Source organism: Crocuta crocuta, unplaced genomic scaffold, assembly GCF_008692635.1.
Source record: "Crocuta crocuta isolate KB4526 unplaced genomic scaffold, BGI_CrCroc_1.0 scaffold26, whole genome shotgun sequence".
NCBI lineage: Eukaryota > Metazoa > Chordata > Mammalia > Carnivora > Hyaenidae > Crocuta > Crocuta crocuta.
In genome coordinates, this window is record NW_027532249.1 from 13126001 (window position 1) to 13145323 (window position 19323).

The 19323-nt window shown below is 35.4% G+C and overlaps 1 protein-coding gene across 1 annotated transcript in view; it reads left to right on the top strand.

Moving 5' to 3' along the window:
* The window catches only part of MIB1 (MIB E3 ubiquitin protein ligase 1), a 123931-nt gene extending 111111 nt beyond the window's left edge, over window positions 1-12820 (top strand). Inside the window, exons 19-21 of the mRNA XM_077778057.1 lie at window positions 289-402; window positions 2097-2197; window positions 6368-12820. Of these exons, the coding sequence (XP_077634183.1) occupies window positions 289-402; window positions 2097-2197; window positions 6368-6508 (356 nt within the window). The 3' untranslated portion in view covers window positions 6509-12820. The remainder of the gene's footprint in view (window positions 1-288; window positions 403-2096; window positions 2198-6367) is intronic.
* Window positions 12821-19323: the final 6503 nt, after the last annotated feature.

Sequence of the window (19323 nt, forward strand, 5' to 3'; positions counted from 1 at the left end):
GGCCCTCTCTCAAAAACACAAAAAATTTAAAAACCTAGAAAAACCACTTGACAATTTATTCTAATATATTATTAGAAAATGTCATCATTTTCATGACAAGGAGCACTCTCTTCTAGAGGCTGCCTATAGAGAATATACATTCATAAGTCGATAACATTTTTAAAAGGTAGACTTATGTATTCATAGAACTTGTTTAATGCTTAGTGTGAAATTTAAAAATGAGCAGAAAAAGGCCAACAGTCTTATCATGTTCCCTCTTGTAAGAAGTATCCTATTGCTATTTTGCAGACTGTGCTAGCCTGATGAAGAAGTGTGTGCAATGCCGGGCGGTAGTTGAACGAAGAGTGCCTTTCATTATGTGTTGTGGAGGGAAGAATTCAGAAGATGCCACTGATGACATCTGTAAGTATATTTTTCTTACTTTGCTTTCTTGTTGGACTTTCATGAACATCTCTTCTCGTGTAGCAGAACGTTGGCTTGTAAAGCACAAGGTGTGTGACCTCAATCTACAGAGGAACAGGTGGAGTTTTGTTCTTGTTACAGGAAACTTGAAATTATGTTTTTCTAGCTTGCAGTATGATTATAGAACTTTAAGCATTTGTCTTTTAAGAAACCTCTATGTATGAATAAAAGAAAATTGTTGTATTCTTGCTTAAAGAAAATTTGCTGTTTTTAAGATTAAATTTAGTGTATCTTGGCAGAACAGCATATTACAATTCTTTTTCAGTTATACAAGTGTTAACATCTCTTTTTTTTGTGTGTAGCAGATTTCACCTAGCGCTTTTCAGCATTTTATACAATAGTATTTAGTTGGGACGGAGTAACTGTAGATAAACTGAAATGTAACTCAGTAAAGAAGTGGAGAGATGAAAAATTATTTACTTTCAACCTATTCTTTTTTTAAAAAGTTTATTTATTTGTTTGTTTTGAGAAAGAGTCAGCGGAAGTGGGGTAGGGGCAGAGAGAGACGGAAAGAGGGAGAATTCCAAGTAGGCTCCATGCTGCCAGCACAGAGCCCAACGTGAGGCTCACATCCACAAAACTGCAAGATGATGACCTGATCTGAACCCAAGAGCCAGAAAGAAGCTCAACTGACTGAGCCACCCAGGCACCCCTGCTTTTAACCTTTTCAATACTACAGCTGTATAAAAATATTTTTCATCTTTGCACTAGATAGAAGCTTAGAATGGTATCTTTGATTTCCTTGCTCTGTGTACACATGAGGAAGAACATTAATGTAGTCACTTCTGCTCAGGGCTCTTTGTCTTTATCATCAATAGAGCAAAATAAAAATCCCAGAAACAAAATAACTAGAGTAAAAGAGTAAAAATCTAAAGAGTAGGAAAAGTGCAATAAAAAATTTCCCTCCAGGAGCGCCTGGGTAGCTCATTTGGTTAGGGGTCCAACTCCTGATTTCGGCTCAGGTCATGATCTTGAGGTTGCAGGATTGAGTCCCACATCAGGCTCCACACTAGGCGTGCAGCCTACTTAAGTTTTCTCTTTCCCTCTGCCCCTCCTCCGCTTGTTCTCTCCCTCTATCTCTCAAGAAAACAAAAAACAAAAACTCTCCACTTAGTAGATCCACCGATCACAGCTTTTCTTTCATGGAGTTCTCATGCCCAATCAGTAACAAGGAGTGTTGGGAAGAAAGGAAGGAGGCTAGGTTTTTGTGTGTTCTCCTAAACATCATCCAAGAGATGTATTTACTGCTGCCAAAGCTGGCTAACGTGGTATGCTGCTTCCCTTCTTGGCTTTGTAAAATACAGGAACAGAGAAAACAAGCATAGAATGTGTTTGTGAGCTTGCCAAAGGAAGCAGGTAAAAGAACCTTGGAAAACTCAAAAAGTCTGTGTGTGTCTAATTTGTTGTCTAGCTGAGTTAAATAAAATTAGAAAATAATGTGCAAACCTGTTTCTTTTCAAAGACTATAAATGAAGGAGTATAACATGAATGTCACTACTGTATCTGTTGTCCATGAGTGAAAAAATTTTTAAAGAGAATTATAGTTGTTTTTAATAATGTAGTAATAATTTTAGAAATAAAAAAATCATTGCCATGTCCAGTCATAACATTAAAATATTTTATTTGTATTATAGCAAGTGGAAATATTCCTGTGTTACAAAAGGACAAGGATAATACTAATGTCAATGCAGATGTGCAAAAGCTGCAACAGCAGTTACAGGACATTAAGGAGCAGGTAATAATGATCTCTTCATGGTAAATGATAATTCTAAGAATGGCATTTAACACTTTTCTATAAAACCTTTGGTGTTTTATGTAGTAAGCAGGGTTCACATAGGGTATCATTTATAGTATTTGAATAGTTGTAAAAGGTAATAGGATTAGAAGATTTAATCAGACACTTTCCAAAATAAGAAACACACAGATGACCAATAAACATGAAAAATGCTCAACAAGATTAGTCATCAAGAACTGAAAATTTGGTGCCTGTCTGGCTTAGTTGGGAGAGCATGTGATTCTTGATCTTAGGGTTGTGAGTCTGGACCCCGCTTTGGGCATAGAGCTTACATTTAAAAAAAAAAGAAGTAGAAGAAAGGAAAATTGAAACTCCAGTGAGGTACCTGTCTCCTTACTAGACTGAGTAGAAAACTCTGCGTTAGAAATTGCCAGTATAGGGGCACCTGGGAGGCTCAGTCAGTTAAGCGAATGACTCGATCACAGCTCTGGCCTTGAACCCACAGTTGTGAGTTAAAGCCCTGTGTTGGACTTTGCACGGGGGGTGAAGCCTACTTTAAAAAAAAAAAAGAGAGAGAGAGAGAGGAGAGGAGAGGAGAGAAAGAATAATTGTCAGTACGCAGTGTTAGAATACCAGATACAAGTTAGTAAAAACACTTTGGAAAAGTTTGTCATTGTAATGTAACTAAGCAAGATATCACTTGGGAATGCAAATTTGGAAAAAATTATACTAATAGTATTTAAAACCAAGGATAGTGGTTTTCTTGGCTGGAATGGCTGGAAGGCAGAACACAAGGGAAGTTTCTATATAGAGAGATACTAAGTGCCCATTAGGTGCATTTGACCAGTTTGTGAACTTTTATCAAATTGTACATTTATGATTTGTGCACATTTCTGTATAAATGTGAGACTTCAGTAGAAAGGAAAAATATATACGTTCTCTCACTCTCACTCTGTCACACACACCATAAGAGAAAGCAAGAAAAGATAAGTGCAGTATTTGGCATAGTGGGTGTCGGTGATGGGATAGATGGAAAGGACTTGGGAAGATGTATGGAGAGGCTTCAAATAGAGGGTAGCATGCCATGCTTTAAACTGGGTGGTGGTTATATATTTTTTTATATCTGATGCATACCAACAGAAGTCCTCTTTTACCTACTCGATATTTAATAGCAGCAACAGTAAAATTAAGAAGTTAGTTAAAACTTTTACATATATGGTAAGTAAGAAAGTTTCCCTCCCCACCTTACCATCTGATCCAGCACTTAAATCTGATTCAAAACATTGAGAAGCAAAGGGTGTTATTTCTTTAGTTTGGGTATCACATCAGTGTTGCGATGCAGTTGTTAGTCATCACTTGTCTTTTTTACCTGAGTTTATAAGTAATATAGTCAATAAATAGGATAACTGATGACCCTTGTGATAGAGTAATACAGTATACAGTTATTAAAGAATTAAGCATATATATTTATTAGGAATTTAAACACCCATCTGAAAAGATTAAAACTCTTAAGACTGGGCTAGTTTTTCTTTCAAAATCTGGTACCTAGTAATACTTGTTATATGGTAACCAAGTAAAGATAAACATGTATTTACCAGTTCTTATGTAGGAAATAAAAATCATAACATATTTAGCTCATTTTAAGATGAAACTGAGTGTTTCAAAAATCTTTTAAAGCTCCTCGGTGGTTCAAGTGGTTCAGTCGATTAAGTGTCTGACTTCAGCTCAGGTCATGATTTCACAGTTGTGAGTTTGAGGCCCACATTGAGCTCTGTGCTGGCAGTCAGAGCCTGGAGGCTACTTCAGGTTCTGTGTTTCCCTCTCTCTCTCTGCCCCTCCCCTGCTCACACTCTGTCTCTCAAAAATAAATAAACATTAAGTTTTTAAAAAAAATCTTAATGCTCTTTACCATCTCATTTTCTTTCCCTTAAAACCCTTATAGAAAGGTAAAACTGAGTTTTGAACATGTCTTCCCTGAAAAACATTTCATCTCCTATTTGTGAATTAAAATTAAGTGTGAATAATGATACTTTTGAGCCCTAATATGGGTCTGGAAAAATATAATTCAGTTCAGGGCATGTGAGTGGGGCTCAGTCAGTTAAGCATTCCACTCTTGGTTTCGACTCAGGTCATGATCTCACAGTTCCATGAGTATGAGCCCCAAGTAGGGCTCTGCACTGGCAGCTTGGGGTCCACTTGGGATTCTCCCTTTCTCTCTGCCCCTCCCCCACTCATGCTGCCTATGTCTCTCTCAAATAAACTTAAAAAAAAACTCAGCTCTACTTTTATCCAAGTTCAGCATTCCAAAGAAGATTCTTCCCCCTTAAATATATATTCATGACCATGTTTCATTACAAAAATATATTTAAACAGTTGTAACAAAATTCATTCTGAGGACTGATGGGATTTCTTGCAGACACCTTGGTCCTTGACCTTTGTCAAGGTAACCAAGACAAAGCATCTGAATAACTCTTTTTAAATTTTAAATCTCCAGTCTTTCTCTTACCCCAGTGTAATTTCTTGTGCTATTAAGGATATATTAATCTCAAAGTAACTGAAGTTATTAATTGACTGCATAGAACTCTTGAAAATTTAATGGGAAATAAACTAATTATGTCATTTCTTTTCTTTTTTTTTTTTTTTACAAATAGTTTATTGTTGAATTAGTTTCCACATAACACCCAGTGCTCATCCCCACAAGTGTCCTCCTCCATGCCCATCCCCCCCCCCACATCCATCAGTCCTCAGTTTTTGTCAGCATTCAAGAGTCTCTCATGGTTTGCCTCTCTCCCTTTCCCCCACCATTTCCCCCCTTCTTCTCCCCCTTGTTCCTCCGTCAAGTTCCTCCTAATCCTCCTATACGTGCAAACATATGGTATTTGTCCTTCTCTGCCTGACTTATTTCGCTCAGCATAGCACCCTCAAGGTCCATCCTTGTTGCTACACATGGCCAGATTTCATTGTTTCTCAGTGCCATGTAGTACTCCATGGTATAGATAAACCACATCTTCTTGATCCATTCGTCCGTTGATGGACACTTAGGCTCTTTCCATGTTTTAGCTATTGTTGAGAGTGCTGCTATGAACATTGGGGTACATGTGCTCCTATGCCTCAGCATTTCTGTATCCCTTGGGTAAATTCCTAGCAGTGCTATTGCTGGGTCATAGGGGAGTTCTATTGTTAGTTTCCTGAGGAACCTCCACACTGTTTTGCAGAGGGGCTGTACCAGTTTACATTCCCACCAGCAGTGTAGGAGGGTGCCCATTTCTCCACATCCTCACCAGCATCTAGAGTTCTCTGATTTGCTTAGACATTCTTTTTAATTATGTCATTTCTTTGTTACTTGGGATACTTGGGAAACATAGAAATGACTTCATAATATGAAGTAACATGGTATATATAGTAAGGCAAAATATGTTTTTATAAAAATAAAGTATAAAGTGTGTTTTTGTGAAAAAATACGTGATTTCCTAGAGTGCTTTCACCAGAGTATACCTAACATACTTCTAAATTTTTCTGAGTTCATGAAGTTACATTTATTAATATATAACTAAGGCTAATTGTTTTTAATTGAAGGGGGTCTACATTAATAGTAATCCAGTGAAGGCTATTTCAAAGCAAGAGCTCTGGGACCATATGATCCCAGTTTACATTATGGCCTGCCGTGGGGAGGTGTTTAGCCCCACTAAGACTCAGTTTGCTCATTTTTAAAGTGAGAGTGATAATAGAGCTGAGATATTATCATAGTGTGTGGCACATGTTTTTAGAGACATCTGTACACTGTTCCCCCTCCCCCATAGGCCTGATGTATTGTGTTATTTTCTTACAAGAACAGCAAAGTACACAGAGTTGAGGAATCTGAATGAGACTGAATTCAGGGGCTATTTTTCATTCATTTCCTACTAGATTTTGGCATTTGCATTTTTTGTTTTATATAATATTTATTTTATGTAGTGTCTTTTATTCAGTCCTGACAGTACAACTGATATTTCTATTTTATAGGGATAACATTTTAACTATTTAAAATTTTTTAAATTAAATTCCTTGAACATTTTAAAGCAACAAAAGATTAAAACAATAGAAGAAAATGATGTTACAAAGTTGTTATATGATACAATTTTAAAATATAAAATGTCTCAGCATTTATTACCTTGTTATTTCCCTTTCCAGACCATGTGCCCTGTGTGTTTGGATCGTCTGAAGAATATGATTTTCCTCTGTGGCCATGGAACGTGCCAGCTCTGTGGAGATCGAATGAGTGAATGTCCTATTTGTCGCAAGGCTATTGAGCGAAGGATTCTTTTGTATTAAGAAACTCAGTGTGTTTTGTTAGCTGAAGTATTTGGTCATGAGCTCTTAGTAAAGCTGTTTAAGCTAGTTGGAAGTTCTAATGAATTAATTTTTAATATCATAGTTTCTTTTTTGTTTCTTTTAATTTGAAACATCAGATCCATGTAATTCATAGGTAATTTACTTGTCACTTCTAAGGGGAAAATCCTTTAGAAATGTCCTGTTATTTTTGTGTTTATTGCATTTTTCTTATAGTTTGTAAATTTGCTTGATCTCAAGAAATACAGTTCCTTCTAATCAGCTGTCCTTCAGTTTATCATGATTTTACACAGTGAGTTGACACAGGTACTCAGAAAAGTCATGCATCAAATGAACAGGGCAAGTCAAACCATTATGTCACATATATTAAATGACAAAATTATAAGAAGAGTTTTACATAGTTAATATTGAAGAGAAGATTATTTGCAGAGAGTATTATCTTTTTAAGATAAAAAGTTATGCAAATGATTGTTTCTGAATTCTTAGAGTAAATGGAAGCATGGAATGAGAGAGTAGTGACTTTGCATTTAGCTTAATTTATAGACTTAAAAGGAAAATTGTTTAACTTGAATCAAATTGCCAGTTTCAGAATGATTGACATGAAAAGGAAAAATAAGCAATCATGTGGGGAACTTAAGTGGGGGAAAGTGGCCAATAAAAGAGTACCTTTTAACTGACCATTAACAGTTGCCTTTCCTATATTAATTTATACACTGTTCTGTTTAGCCAGCCTTTAAAAAATAAGTCTGTGAAAAGTGTACCTCAGTTTTCCCTGTGGTCACTTATCCAGGCTTGACTTGACCAGTGAACTGATACTGCCCTATTTGGGCATGTCACTTTTCTCATGTACTGAGTAGTACTCCAGTGATCTGAGAAGGGTAATGCATTGTCTCAAGGCAACAATCTTTTTCTCGTCCATATCTGTTGATTCTGATAGTGTTACTGGTTCTACCTACATCATAAGCCCTCCTTCCATTTTCTTTCAGTTGCTAAGGCTTGTTGTAAAGAAAACACTCTATACCTACAGATGAGGATATTATTTAAATTGCCAACAGTATCCAAGACATAGTAAGTAACCTAATAATAAGTTCTTACTTTAGAAAGAGTGACCAGGACATTTACAGAAATATGTCTGATTACCTGTAGTTTTTTCCTTTAACTCAAACTTTTGATTCTAGAGCGTTTAATCATTTTCTGCCCTTTGAATGAGGAATCTTACTCTTGTCTAGGATGAATATACATAAAATAAATGTTTTGAGGTCATTGCTGCTAGAGTATAAAAATATCAGCTGTTTACAATGTGTCTACTATATACTATGTATAAGCTTATTCCTAAGGATAGTTACCGTGTAGTTTTTTCCTTTTTTTGATTTGGGTTCTTTCTTTCTCTCTCTCTCTCTCTTTTTCTTTTTTTTTTTTTTTGTTATGACAACTAAATTTAAGAATATTCCTGGCAATTAAATGGCTGCTGCTTTTGCAAGTCCTGGTGAAAACAGTGGTGAGCTTTGCTGGCTGGTTTTGTAGTCTCGCTGATTCTATATCTGTGGTTAGATGCATAACTTAGCATTTAGAACAGTAAAATTTTTATAAATTTTGAATTTGAAAATTTATATGGATTCAGTTATCTAATAAAAGGCCACTGAGGCTATTTTTAAAGCCATATTTCAAAGTTATAAAAAGATAGAACATCTGACATGATGTTCACATAAAGAAACAGATTTATTTTCTTTCAGATTTGAAAATAGCAACAGTCGGGATTTTTTTCCTTCCATGCCATAGGCTGCCCATCTCTTTTCTACTAGGTCAGCTGGAGAGGAGGGGACACCTGGCTGACTCATGCATAGCTTGGCCAGCCAGTGAATTCTGTCTAGAGCTCTACTTTATTTAAATCTTTTTTTTGTCTTTTGAGCTTGCAGTGCTTAAACTTACATCCCTAAAGGGCAGTGTCATTTTCCAGACTAGTTTATTTCTTCTACATTAAAAATACAATAACATAACTTAAACTATTACAGAAGTCATATAAGGTCACTGTGATATAGTGTTGTGTACTTGTGCATTTTCTATATTTGTACCACTCTGATATTTGTTTAATGAATAGAAAATGTTTCTCTATTCATGTTTTCAAGCGCCTGAAAAATTATTTTAAATTTGTTTTGTGCTTGTGACCGCGAATAAGATTAAGAACTGAGATATTTAAGCCACTGTCTTCTAACTCTGTGAAATTGCTACCTCTTCTTCGTCTCTCAGCAGTACTTTCCCAGTTAGGTATGTTTCCTTCTCATCCGCTTGTCATCTTGTGCCTCAGAAGAACTTTTACGTTTCCTAGAATCATTTAAAAAACATAGACATTCATTCAAAAATGTATTTATTGGGCCTCAGGGGCTAGATATATATAACATTGAAAAAATGGTCAGCATTTAGCACACACTAAATCTATCATGCAGCAGTTGTACATTTGAAGAACTCTGTAGTCAAGAAGGGATCCAAAGGTACTGATAACGTTTCTTCCTAATGTTTCAGTAGAGTTGTCTTTAAAGTAGCATTTGGATTCCCTTTCTGTATCCCCGCACTCCTACCACATTTTCTCCTTTAAGATTGTCAGCCTTGTTGCCCGAAACACACACACAACTTACCAGATGGTGCTATTCTAGTCATTTTTGTTCACATAATTTAACCTTCTTCTTGCTTATACTACTATATATTTAATTTTGTTGGGAGCAAGAAGGCTTTTCAACGAAGATCATTTTGTATTAGTGTAGGGTATGATATTAGACAAGTGTTTAGCTGACCAAATCATGTTTGGACAAGGTGTTTGTAATTGTAAACATTGCAAATTGACCACATAGTTACTGAGACATAAAACTAATTGATAATGTTGAAGATAGCATTCTTAAATTTGTATCTTTGATGGCTTTAGCCTGTAGGAGCATTTTAGCATATTGAAATGCATGCTGCTTAAGAATCTTTCAACTCAAATGTCAGAGCTTGCTGGGTCATTTTTACATGATAGAAATACACAATCTAGTTATGTGTTGCCCAATTGCCATTCTTTGTTTATTATGAATTTTGGACCTTTAGTGATGGGGTAGGATAGGAAGGATAGGAAGGATAGTAAGGAGTTGTAAGCAAGTAAGAAAGAAAAGTCAGTATTTTAGAGGAAAAAAAGAGGTTTAAGAAAGTCATGTAGATTTCATCAAAGCAGTAAGCAGAGAGAGTATATTTGATTGAATAATAAAAAAAAGGTCTCTTAACCGGTTTTTAGTGTCATTTAATTTACAATTGCTTTGTAAACTATATGGTTTAATACACCTGGCTTTAAAAAACGTCCAAAGGAAAAGCATCTGTCCATGCAGGGTGTCTGAAATGTTACAGTAGTAATTTGTGTAAAAAGTGAATTTTTGGAATAGAATTTTTTTTTGCATTTTTTAAATGGTAAAACACATAACATGAAATTTACCATCTTTACTATCTTTAAGTGTTCAGGTCAGTAGTGTTAAGTATATTCACATCATTATTAAAAGGCTATCCAGAAGAATTTTCTCACTTGCAGAATGGAAACTCTATACCCATTAAACAATAACTTCCTTTTCTCTTCTTCCGCCAGTGGAATAAAATTATGGTTAAATATAAATCAAGGAACAACCTGAATTATCTTGGTTGTGTTTGCAAGATTTAAAGTCGTGGTCAATATTAAGTTCCTAAAATTTGAGGGATGACAGAATTTCTTCCCTTCCTCCCGACTGTAATAAATCATAATTGAGTTGGTTTTAAATGTCTGTTAATTGGAAGGGTTTGTTATTTCTTTTGGAGCTGGAGGGGGAAAAACATTTTAAACATTAGAATTAGGTTAGCTTCGAATTTGGGAAGGTAATAGATTTTCACAGACTATGTGTGCCTTGTCAAAAATGTCAGTTGTCTTTAAGTCTTCTTGTAACAGTCTCAGAATATTTTTTTTTCTCTAAAAAACTCAACCTAATTTTATTTGCTTGAATATTATGATAGGAATGCATACTGATATTACTTGATAATCATATAATAGCCTTGGAATTTTAACACATATAAATATATAACTATAGCAGTATTAATAACCATAGTTGTACTTCTTTAAAACATTAAATTTTAGGAAAAACTATTTAATGCTGTCTCAGTTGTACATTGCTTTGCTACAGTGAGGGGGAAATCCTTTAGATTGAGACTCAGTTTACTGATAAATGGTTAGTGGATGAAACTAGAACATAAAAATATGAACGAGTTAGTGGAGCTGATGAATTAAAATTGTAAGTTGCTACAGCAGCATTTTCTACCTCCTTTTCTGTCAGAGTATTACTTTTCCAGCTTTTATTCTTATTTGTGACTAAGGTAGAGATGGGAACCCGAGGTTCAAATTGAGATTTTTATTTTGTTGAGGATTTAAGCAAGTAGGTGCAGGAAGGGTGACTTGCCACATCAATTTAGCACATAAATCCATAATTACAGGTTGTAATTAACATGTACAAAATGTGTAAGAAAGATATTACTGAATATTTTACTTTTCCTGTATAGTCTACATGACTTTGTTTCATAAACATGACTTCTTTCCTCCAAACTGCAAAATGGTCTTGTAATTTTCTATAAAATAAACAAATATGCCATTTTGTCTGAAATCTATAATTTCAGGAAGCTTTTGAAAGTTCTGACTCAGGGCTTTGTAACAAGTTTAAGCAATTGTTAATTATATTTTGGAATATCCATCTACATAATTCTTCAGTGCCTTGAAAGAATTATTAACTTGGCAACACTACTAAAACTGTATAGAAGGCTGTCTTTAGTGTGCGTGTATCGTCACACACATCGATAAGGCGTATTGCTCAGCTTGTGGGACAGCAGTACCGTGTGTGTGCTGGCTTTGGGTAATTCTTTAAAGGGAGTTTTCTAGATTTGCACTTGATATTTGTTTTTTTTAAAAAACTGATTATTTATGGCCATGACACTGTTACCAGAAAAGTAATTCTGTAAGTCATTATGCAAAGTCATGTATAAGTAGCATCTGGGAAGAAGAGCGAGGGTTCATACAATTTGCTGTTTTAAAACGAAAGGAGGATCTGTTTGGTAAACACAGATTGTCTTCCCCTCAAATGAAAAACAGAACTTTTGTTCAGGTGATTTGGCTTAAAAAATTTTTTTTAAGGAAATCATGGTTTGCATGTTCTTCTTAATGCTAGTCTTACTTAGCCTGAATCCACAAAATTGTTTTTCTGTTAACTTCAGTATGTTTGTCATCTAAATACAGTATATTCAGTGTGATAGAAAGCAGTTTAATTGATGCATAGCAGTGTTTTGCTTTGTATTTTTTCCAGTGTTTTTTAGCTTCCACTTGATTAAGTCTTGCTCGTGAATAGAGTTTCTGTATGGCAAATGATTCTTGCTTATTATTAGCTTTTGTTAAAAAAATGCTTAGCAATAGCTAAGCTTTTAAAAATTAATGCAAACATTTACCATTAATAAAACTTACAATGTAATATCATTATATAATGCTTTTCTCTGATCTTTTGAAGTATTCTTTATAGAAGTATATATGAATTTTAATTTTTAAAGTATTTGAAAACATATCTCAATGTATCAAATCTGTTATTGGAAAGGAAATTAACATGTCTTTGAGAAACAAGGACATACATCTCCAACTCAATATAAGACATAGGTGCCCACATCTGGAAGACTCTCACTGCAATTGTTTACATTTAAGGTACCTCTGCTTACAGGGCCAAAGAAGCTTTTCATATTTTAACACCTCACACTCTTTCAGGATATTGTGTAAGTAGTCCGAATAGGATAAAATTGATAGAAAATAAGTCAGCCAGTCAGGAAAACTCAACTTTTTTTATACAAAGGTTATTCCTTTTCAAAATTCAGATGTAGATTTCATGTTCTAAAGATAATACATTTTAAAGCAGTGATTTATTTGGCTTTTTTAGTGTTTTGTGACTAAATCAGTAATTTGAATGGTTTGGAGTTACTTTATTTTTCAAGTTAATAGAAGCAGTTATATGTCATTATTGAGAGGTTGTCTGGTTCTAGTTCAGAAGATTCAGTATGTGTATCTGGAATGTTCAAGAGGAAGACCATCTGAAACAAAATCTTTTAACTGTTTATTTGAAAAAATCATATGTATTCCAACTTTAAAATTGTGAATTTATTTTTGGATAACCTTAATTAACTGTATTTCTGTTGCTGTATAATTAGATATTTCATGGCAATATTTTTTATTAAATTGAAACTGTATAGGTTTTTAAAATAAAGACATTTTAGAAAATCTGATTTATATTTTTTATCATTGACAGTCATTCATCTTTCACAGAAACTCAAATTATTTGTTTTATAGCATAGCATTTCCCAAACTTACTGACAGTGAAAACTTTTAAATGGTGCATTACAGAATAGTGGTAGTTTATAAAATAGAATGAATGCATGAAATAAAGTAGAACCCCAGAAGTTATTTCAGATAAGTTAATTGCTGAAGAATGATCATTTGGCATATCGTTTTTTTTTCTTTAAAACAAAACCAGTTGATAAACTAATGTTTTTAAACACACACACACAACTACCTACCTCTTATAAGCATAATATGAGAGGATAAGACAAGATCTGGAACAGAGAACATTGATCACTGAGTTGGTGACATATCAATGAGACTGTTAGGTAATGCTGCCTTTGCACTAATGCTCTAATCGAATGTATGTATTTATGGTTTAGGCACCTCATTTATATCAGGTCTGTGCATTCTCAAATATGGCAGCTTTCTCAAATGCAGATTTTCAAGTCAAATACTCTTTACTTTTCATATATTTAAGAGTATTACCTTCCCTTCCTGTTCTCTTCTTTTTACAGAACACCAGTTAACATCTTGAGTGGAACATTGACATACATATTGGAAAAAGCTTTTTACAGGTGATGCTAACCCTGATTTAATAAGGAAATAGGGAAGCAACCAAATAGCTCTGACCATGGCCAAACCATACTGAAAAAAGACTGAGATTCAAAAATATTATATGCTCTCAGTATACAGTCTAGTACAAGAGTATCATAGTGGTTTCCTATTGCTGCTGTAAAAATGACCTTGAGTGTAGTGGCTTAAAACAACAGAAACTTATGATCTTAATGTTCTGGAGGCCAGAGATTGGACAGAAAGCTAGTCAGAAAATCCCAAAGTTCTTGGAGATTAAACACACTTCCAGATAACATGGGTCAAAGAAGTCTCAAGAGAAATTTAAAAAATATTTGAAAATATAATTGGTCAGAATTTGTGGGATGCCATGAAAGCAACTCTTAGAAGCAACTTATAATATAGACTATATACATTAGAAAAAGATATAAAATTGTTACTCTAAGCTTTCACCTTAAGAAACTAGGAAAAGAAGAGCAAATTAAATCCAAAGTAACCACAAGAAAGAAGAAAACAGCAAAAATCAATGAAATTGGATATAGAAAATCAACAGAAGACGGAAAAGTTGAAACCAAAAGCTAATTCTTTGAAAAGATCAGTAAAATTGATAAACCTTTATCCAAATTGTCTAAGAAAAAGAAAGGAGTGTTTTTTAATATTAGGAGTATTTTTTAAGCTTATTTGAGTGAGTGAGCACTCTGTGCTGGGGAAGCACAGAGAGAGAAGGAGAGTGGGAGAATCCCAAACAGGCTCTGTACTGACAGTGCAATTCAGGGCTCGAACCCACAAAATAGGAGGTCATGACCTGAGCCAAAACCAAGAGTCGGATACTCAGCTGACTGAACCACCTAGGTGCCCCATAAATTACTAATATTAGGAATGAAAGATGTACCATCACTACAGATCCTGTGGACATTAAAAAGATAAGAACTTGATAACTTAAATGGAGCAATTCCTTAAAATACAAAGTACACCAAAACTCACGCAAGGAGAAATAATTCGCATATACCTGTTTCTATTAAAGAAATTGAATAATTAATAACCTTGCAAAACAAAAAGCTGGCCTAGATGAATTCACTGAATTCTACCAAACATTTAAGAGAGAAATTATATCAACTCTCTTAACAATCTTTTCCAGAAAATAGAAGCAAAGCCAACAAACCAAAGACATTACAAGAAAGGAAAGCTATTGGCCAGTCTCTCTCATGAACATAGATTTAAAAATTTGTCACAGAATGTTAGCAATTTGAATCCAATAATAAAAAGAATTTTACACTGGGGTGCCGGGGTGGCTCAGTCATTTAAGCGTCCGACTTTGGCTCAGGTCATGATCTCATGGTCCATGGGTTCGAACCCCGTGTCAGGCCCTGTGCTGACAGCTCAGAGCTTGGAGCCTGCTTTAGATTCTGCATCTCCCTCTCTGCCCCTCCTCCACCCACACACACTCTCTCTCTCAAAAGTAAATAAACATTTAAAAATTTTTTTAAAAAGAATTATACATCACTACCAAATGGGATTTGTTCCAGGTATAAAAGTCTCATTCAGCATTCAAAAAAAAAAAAAAAAGTATCACATCATATAATGAAGAAAAAAATCACCTTAACAATAGAATGATAACAACAAGCATTGAACAAATTCCACATTTGTGATATAAAAGAAAACTTACAATGAAAATTTTCAGTAAAATAGGCATAGAGAAGAAACTCAATTTTATAAAGAACTTCTATAAAAATGCTACAGCTAACATCACACTTAATGGTGAGAAACTAGATGCTTTCCCTGTAAAGTTGGGAATGAAGCAAGTATTGCTTCTTTACTGCTCCTACTTAGCATTGCACTAAAGTCCCAGCTAATGCAGCAAGACAAGGAAATAAAACATATCTAGATAGGAAAGGAGAAAACAAAACTGTATTTGCAGATGATATGATTGTTTATGTAGAAATTGCCAAAGAATCAACAAGAAAACTTGTGGAACTAATAAGCAAGTAAAGATATCCATAAAATAACTTGCTGGAATTTTGATTGAAATTTCATTGAATCTATAGATTAATTGGGAAGGAACTGATATCTTAATATTGAGTCTTTATGAACATGAAATATCTCTCCATTTATTTAGATTTTTAATTTCTTTGATGAGTGTTTTAATATATACCCAAAGTTTCAGAGGTTTTGGTGCTAATGATAATTGTCTTTAATTTCAAATTCTGATTTTTAATTGTTGGTATACAAAAAAGCAGTATATTAAAAAATTTGTATATTTATATCTTGCAACCATGCTATAAACTGATCCTGAAGCCTTTATATGGAAAGACAAAAGACCCACAATGGCCAACACTATACTGAGGAAGAACAGAGTCATAGAACAAACACTTCTTGATTGCAAGACTTCCAATAAAGCTAAAGTTATCAAGACAGTGTGATATTGGCAAAAGCATTGTTTCTTGGCCTTTCAGTGGGAAGAACTAGAAACATTTTTAAGGAAAAAAATATACCATGAGTTTAAACAAACTTCCAATTCAAATTTGGGACTACTGGCTATTTATTTAGCTTCTTTGATCTTATATCTACATCTTGTTTCAACCATTAAAAATGTATTTTCCTTATTGCACAAAAACAATGTTATCACCAACAATATGGCTTCTGAAAACAGTTAACAACTTTTTTGTAATTGTTATCACGGTGTATCTCACTAGGGATATTTAGTCAAATTACTGTGTTTTTAAGTTCCATGGAATAGCTCTTTCTGTGTAGTTATGCTGCCAACTGGGTACACAGGTTTACTTTTACTTTTGGAATTGCTTTATTCATTCCTTTATTGAATTTTATTTTAAATTATGTAAAATATGTACACTGTTCCAAAGTGAGCTCTACAAAACATTGTATATTCAAGAAACTCTGCCTTCCATCCCTGTTCCTTCCAACTTCCATCCCCCATGTAAATAGTATGGTTTATTCTCCATTGTTTTTATCTTAATATTAGGAAGTGCACACATGAGGGGCGCCTGGGTGGCTTANCACACATGAATATATTTACCCTCCGTTTCTTTTTTAAAACACAAATATGCATACTGTGCATGGTCTCCACCTAACCTCTCATATTTTAATAATGACTTTTAATACTTTATAGACCTCTTTCCCCCTATTACTCTGTAGAGAGACAGAAAGAAAGGGAAAAGTACAGGAACTTATCATTCCAGAGCTTAGGCACCTTGGGATAGTGGTCTATAAAGTCACAATTCTATTCTAGGCTACCCTGCTTGATGATTTGGAAGGTCCAGGTTGTCTAGGAAATTGTGAGAATCATTCCAGGGTCCTGGCCAAGTTATTCCAAGCCAGGTTGATTGGTTCCCTCTAACCCAATCTCTCCAGTTCATGTCTGTTATCCTTCAGCCCCCATCTCCCCTCCTCTGGAAAGAAAGGGAAAGAAGAGAGAGGAGGTGTTGCCTAGGTCTGGATACCTCCCCTGGGGCAAAAGCAAGTCAGCTTATGTGCTTATTCAAAGTTCTTTCTTTCCATCTTGTTACTTCCCTGCTTGGGAGAACCTGTCCTCTGAAGAATGCCAAGGGCGTTTTACTCCAAATCATTAGGAACCTCAAACTTCAGGTTTGGGGAGAATAAGGATTGTTTCTTTCCAGTCATAGCAAAGAGCATTTACTTCTGAGTGGGATCTTAGGCATTTCCTATAGGAAGATAAATGAAGACACACCAGAGCCCAGAAGTGTCCTGCTGGCTCCACTGGGGAGGAGATCTCTGTGCCCCTCCAAAGCCCTCCCTCCTGTGGAATTTTGTTTGCACAAGGGAAAGAAAGCATCCTGGACAAGAAGTGCTTTTTATCTGTGTGTATGGTCAGAGACTCTGCCAAACCTGGCTTCAACTAAGAGAGTTGCTCACTGAAGAGAAAATTCTGTTTCCTCTCTCTCTTTTTAAAAGATGTTCTGTAAAGGAGTGTGAAGGAACTGTCTACAAGTCTCAGGATAATGAGTAAATATGACATCATTACGTTTAATGATAGCAACATAGCATTCATTTAATACCTATTGTGTGCCATGCACAGGCATTTTCTGTACATCATCTGATTTAATCACTGACACAAATTCATTTTACTTATGAGGGTGGGGAGCTCAGAGAGATTAAACAAATTGCTCACAGTCTTTCATTAGTTTGTAGCTGTGTTAGGATCCAAAACTGGTTTTTTCTGGGGCACCTGGGTGGCTCAGTTGGTTAAGCATCAGACTCTTGATTTCAGTTCAGGTCATGATCTCATGGTTTCATGAGTTCAGGCCCCATATGGGGCTCAGTGCTGGCAGTGCAGAGCCTGCTTACGATTCTCTCTGTCTTCCTCTCTCTCCACCCCTCCCCCACTCACGTCGTCTCTCTTTCAAAATAAATCAACTTAAAAAAAAAAACCAAAATTGTTGTTCTTTTTCTTAACTTTTCTCCCTCCCTCTCTCTCCCCTAGTCTCTCCCTTCTTTCCTTTTTTTTTTTTAAACAACCAAAGGCCATATTTCTGACAGCAACACCTCCTGCCTTTGATGAGAGCTCTGAAGTGTGTCAGAAAAAAATTGATAGGAGAAGTAACTGGAAATGAGAATTTCAAGTTGAAAGGGAAGAACCTGGGCAGTTAGTAGCATACCTCACCTACCTGCTCCTTGAAATTTTCCCTGAAGAATTCTAGTAAAACAAGTTCCCTAAGCTGAGATCTCCATTGGGTGCACTAACCTCTGTCTCCCACAAGAGGTCAGTAGAATCCTCTGGGTGAATTGAAGACCTGTTGCTGCCATTAACCACTCCCTGGCTTAGCAGTGGGGCAGTAAGGATCATTCCTTTATCGAAGAGACCTCTGACCTTCATATATTCTCTTCCGTATCAAGCTGCTTTCTCCAAGCTGAGTCATCCAACTCTATCCGACCTGCACTCTATCCTCACGCTACCATGTGGTGTGAAACAAATGCAATGAGCACAGAGGGGCTTGATTCATTCTCTACTTTTAGTTTAAAGTGATGTTTTTGTTAAAAATTGCTAAAATATTACTATACACTAATTTTAAAATATGAGTACAAAGTATTTCCTAAAATTCGTTATCTTGTAATTCTGGTATCTGAATAACTATTTAGAACAAGAGAGGACATGTCATACTTAACACTTATGAAGTGCCTTCTAAGGCACTCTGGTTTATGCTTTATGTTGCATTTGAACCCTGGAAGTCTGGCCTGCAACCATTGTAACATTCTGCCTCTGTGCCAGATGAACAGAAATCAGTGCTTTTGATGGTTCTCCAAGAGTAATTTTCAGGTATATAAGCCAATATGGACATTGAAGAGGTGGCTCAAGATCTTGCAGGGCTGCGGGACTTATGTAATGTAAGGCTCCCTCTTTAGAAAAACAGTAAATAAAAATGTAAACATGAAAGTGAATTTTTATTCAAAATGAGAAAATAAATGACAACAAATCACAATTAGAAAAAAAGACTACAAACAGCCCCAAATCAAGGGAAAAGGCATATTTTCATGAAGGAACTGCCTGACGTATCTAATGCTCTCCCCTTGCATCTTGACAGGAGAGAAATATCCATTTTGACTAGGTGTTCTTTGCATTTCCATTTACATGTGTGGTGACTGGAGGAATTTGTGACAAGCCAGCTTCTGACTGTATTCATTTCAGGCCATTTTCTCCTGCACACACCCCATGTACTTCAGGTGCCGGGCACCGCAGGACGTAAGCATATTGTGACACCCGCTTTGGTCCTGCCTCTTTGCATTATAGCATGAGGCAGCCAGAGAGATAATGCTCCTAGAAGCCATGTCTAAGCCAGGATAGCTTTGCAAGAACTTAAGTATACACAGAGGTAGCTGCAAGCCATATCAATGTATCTGACTA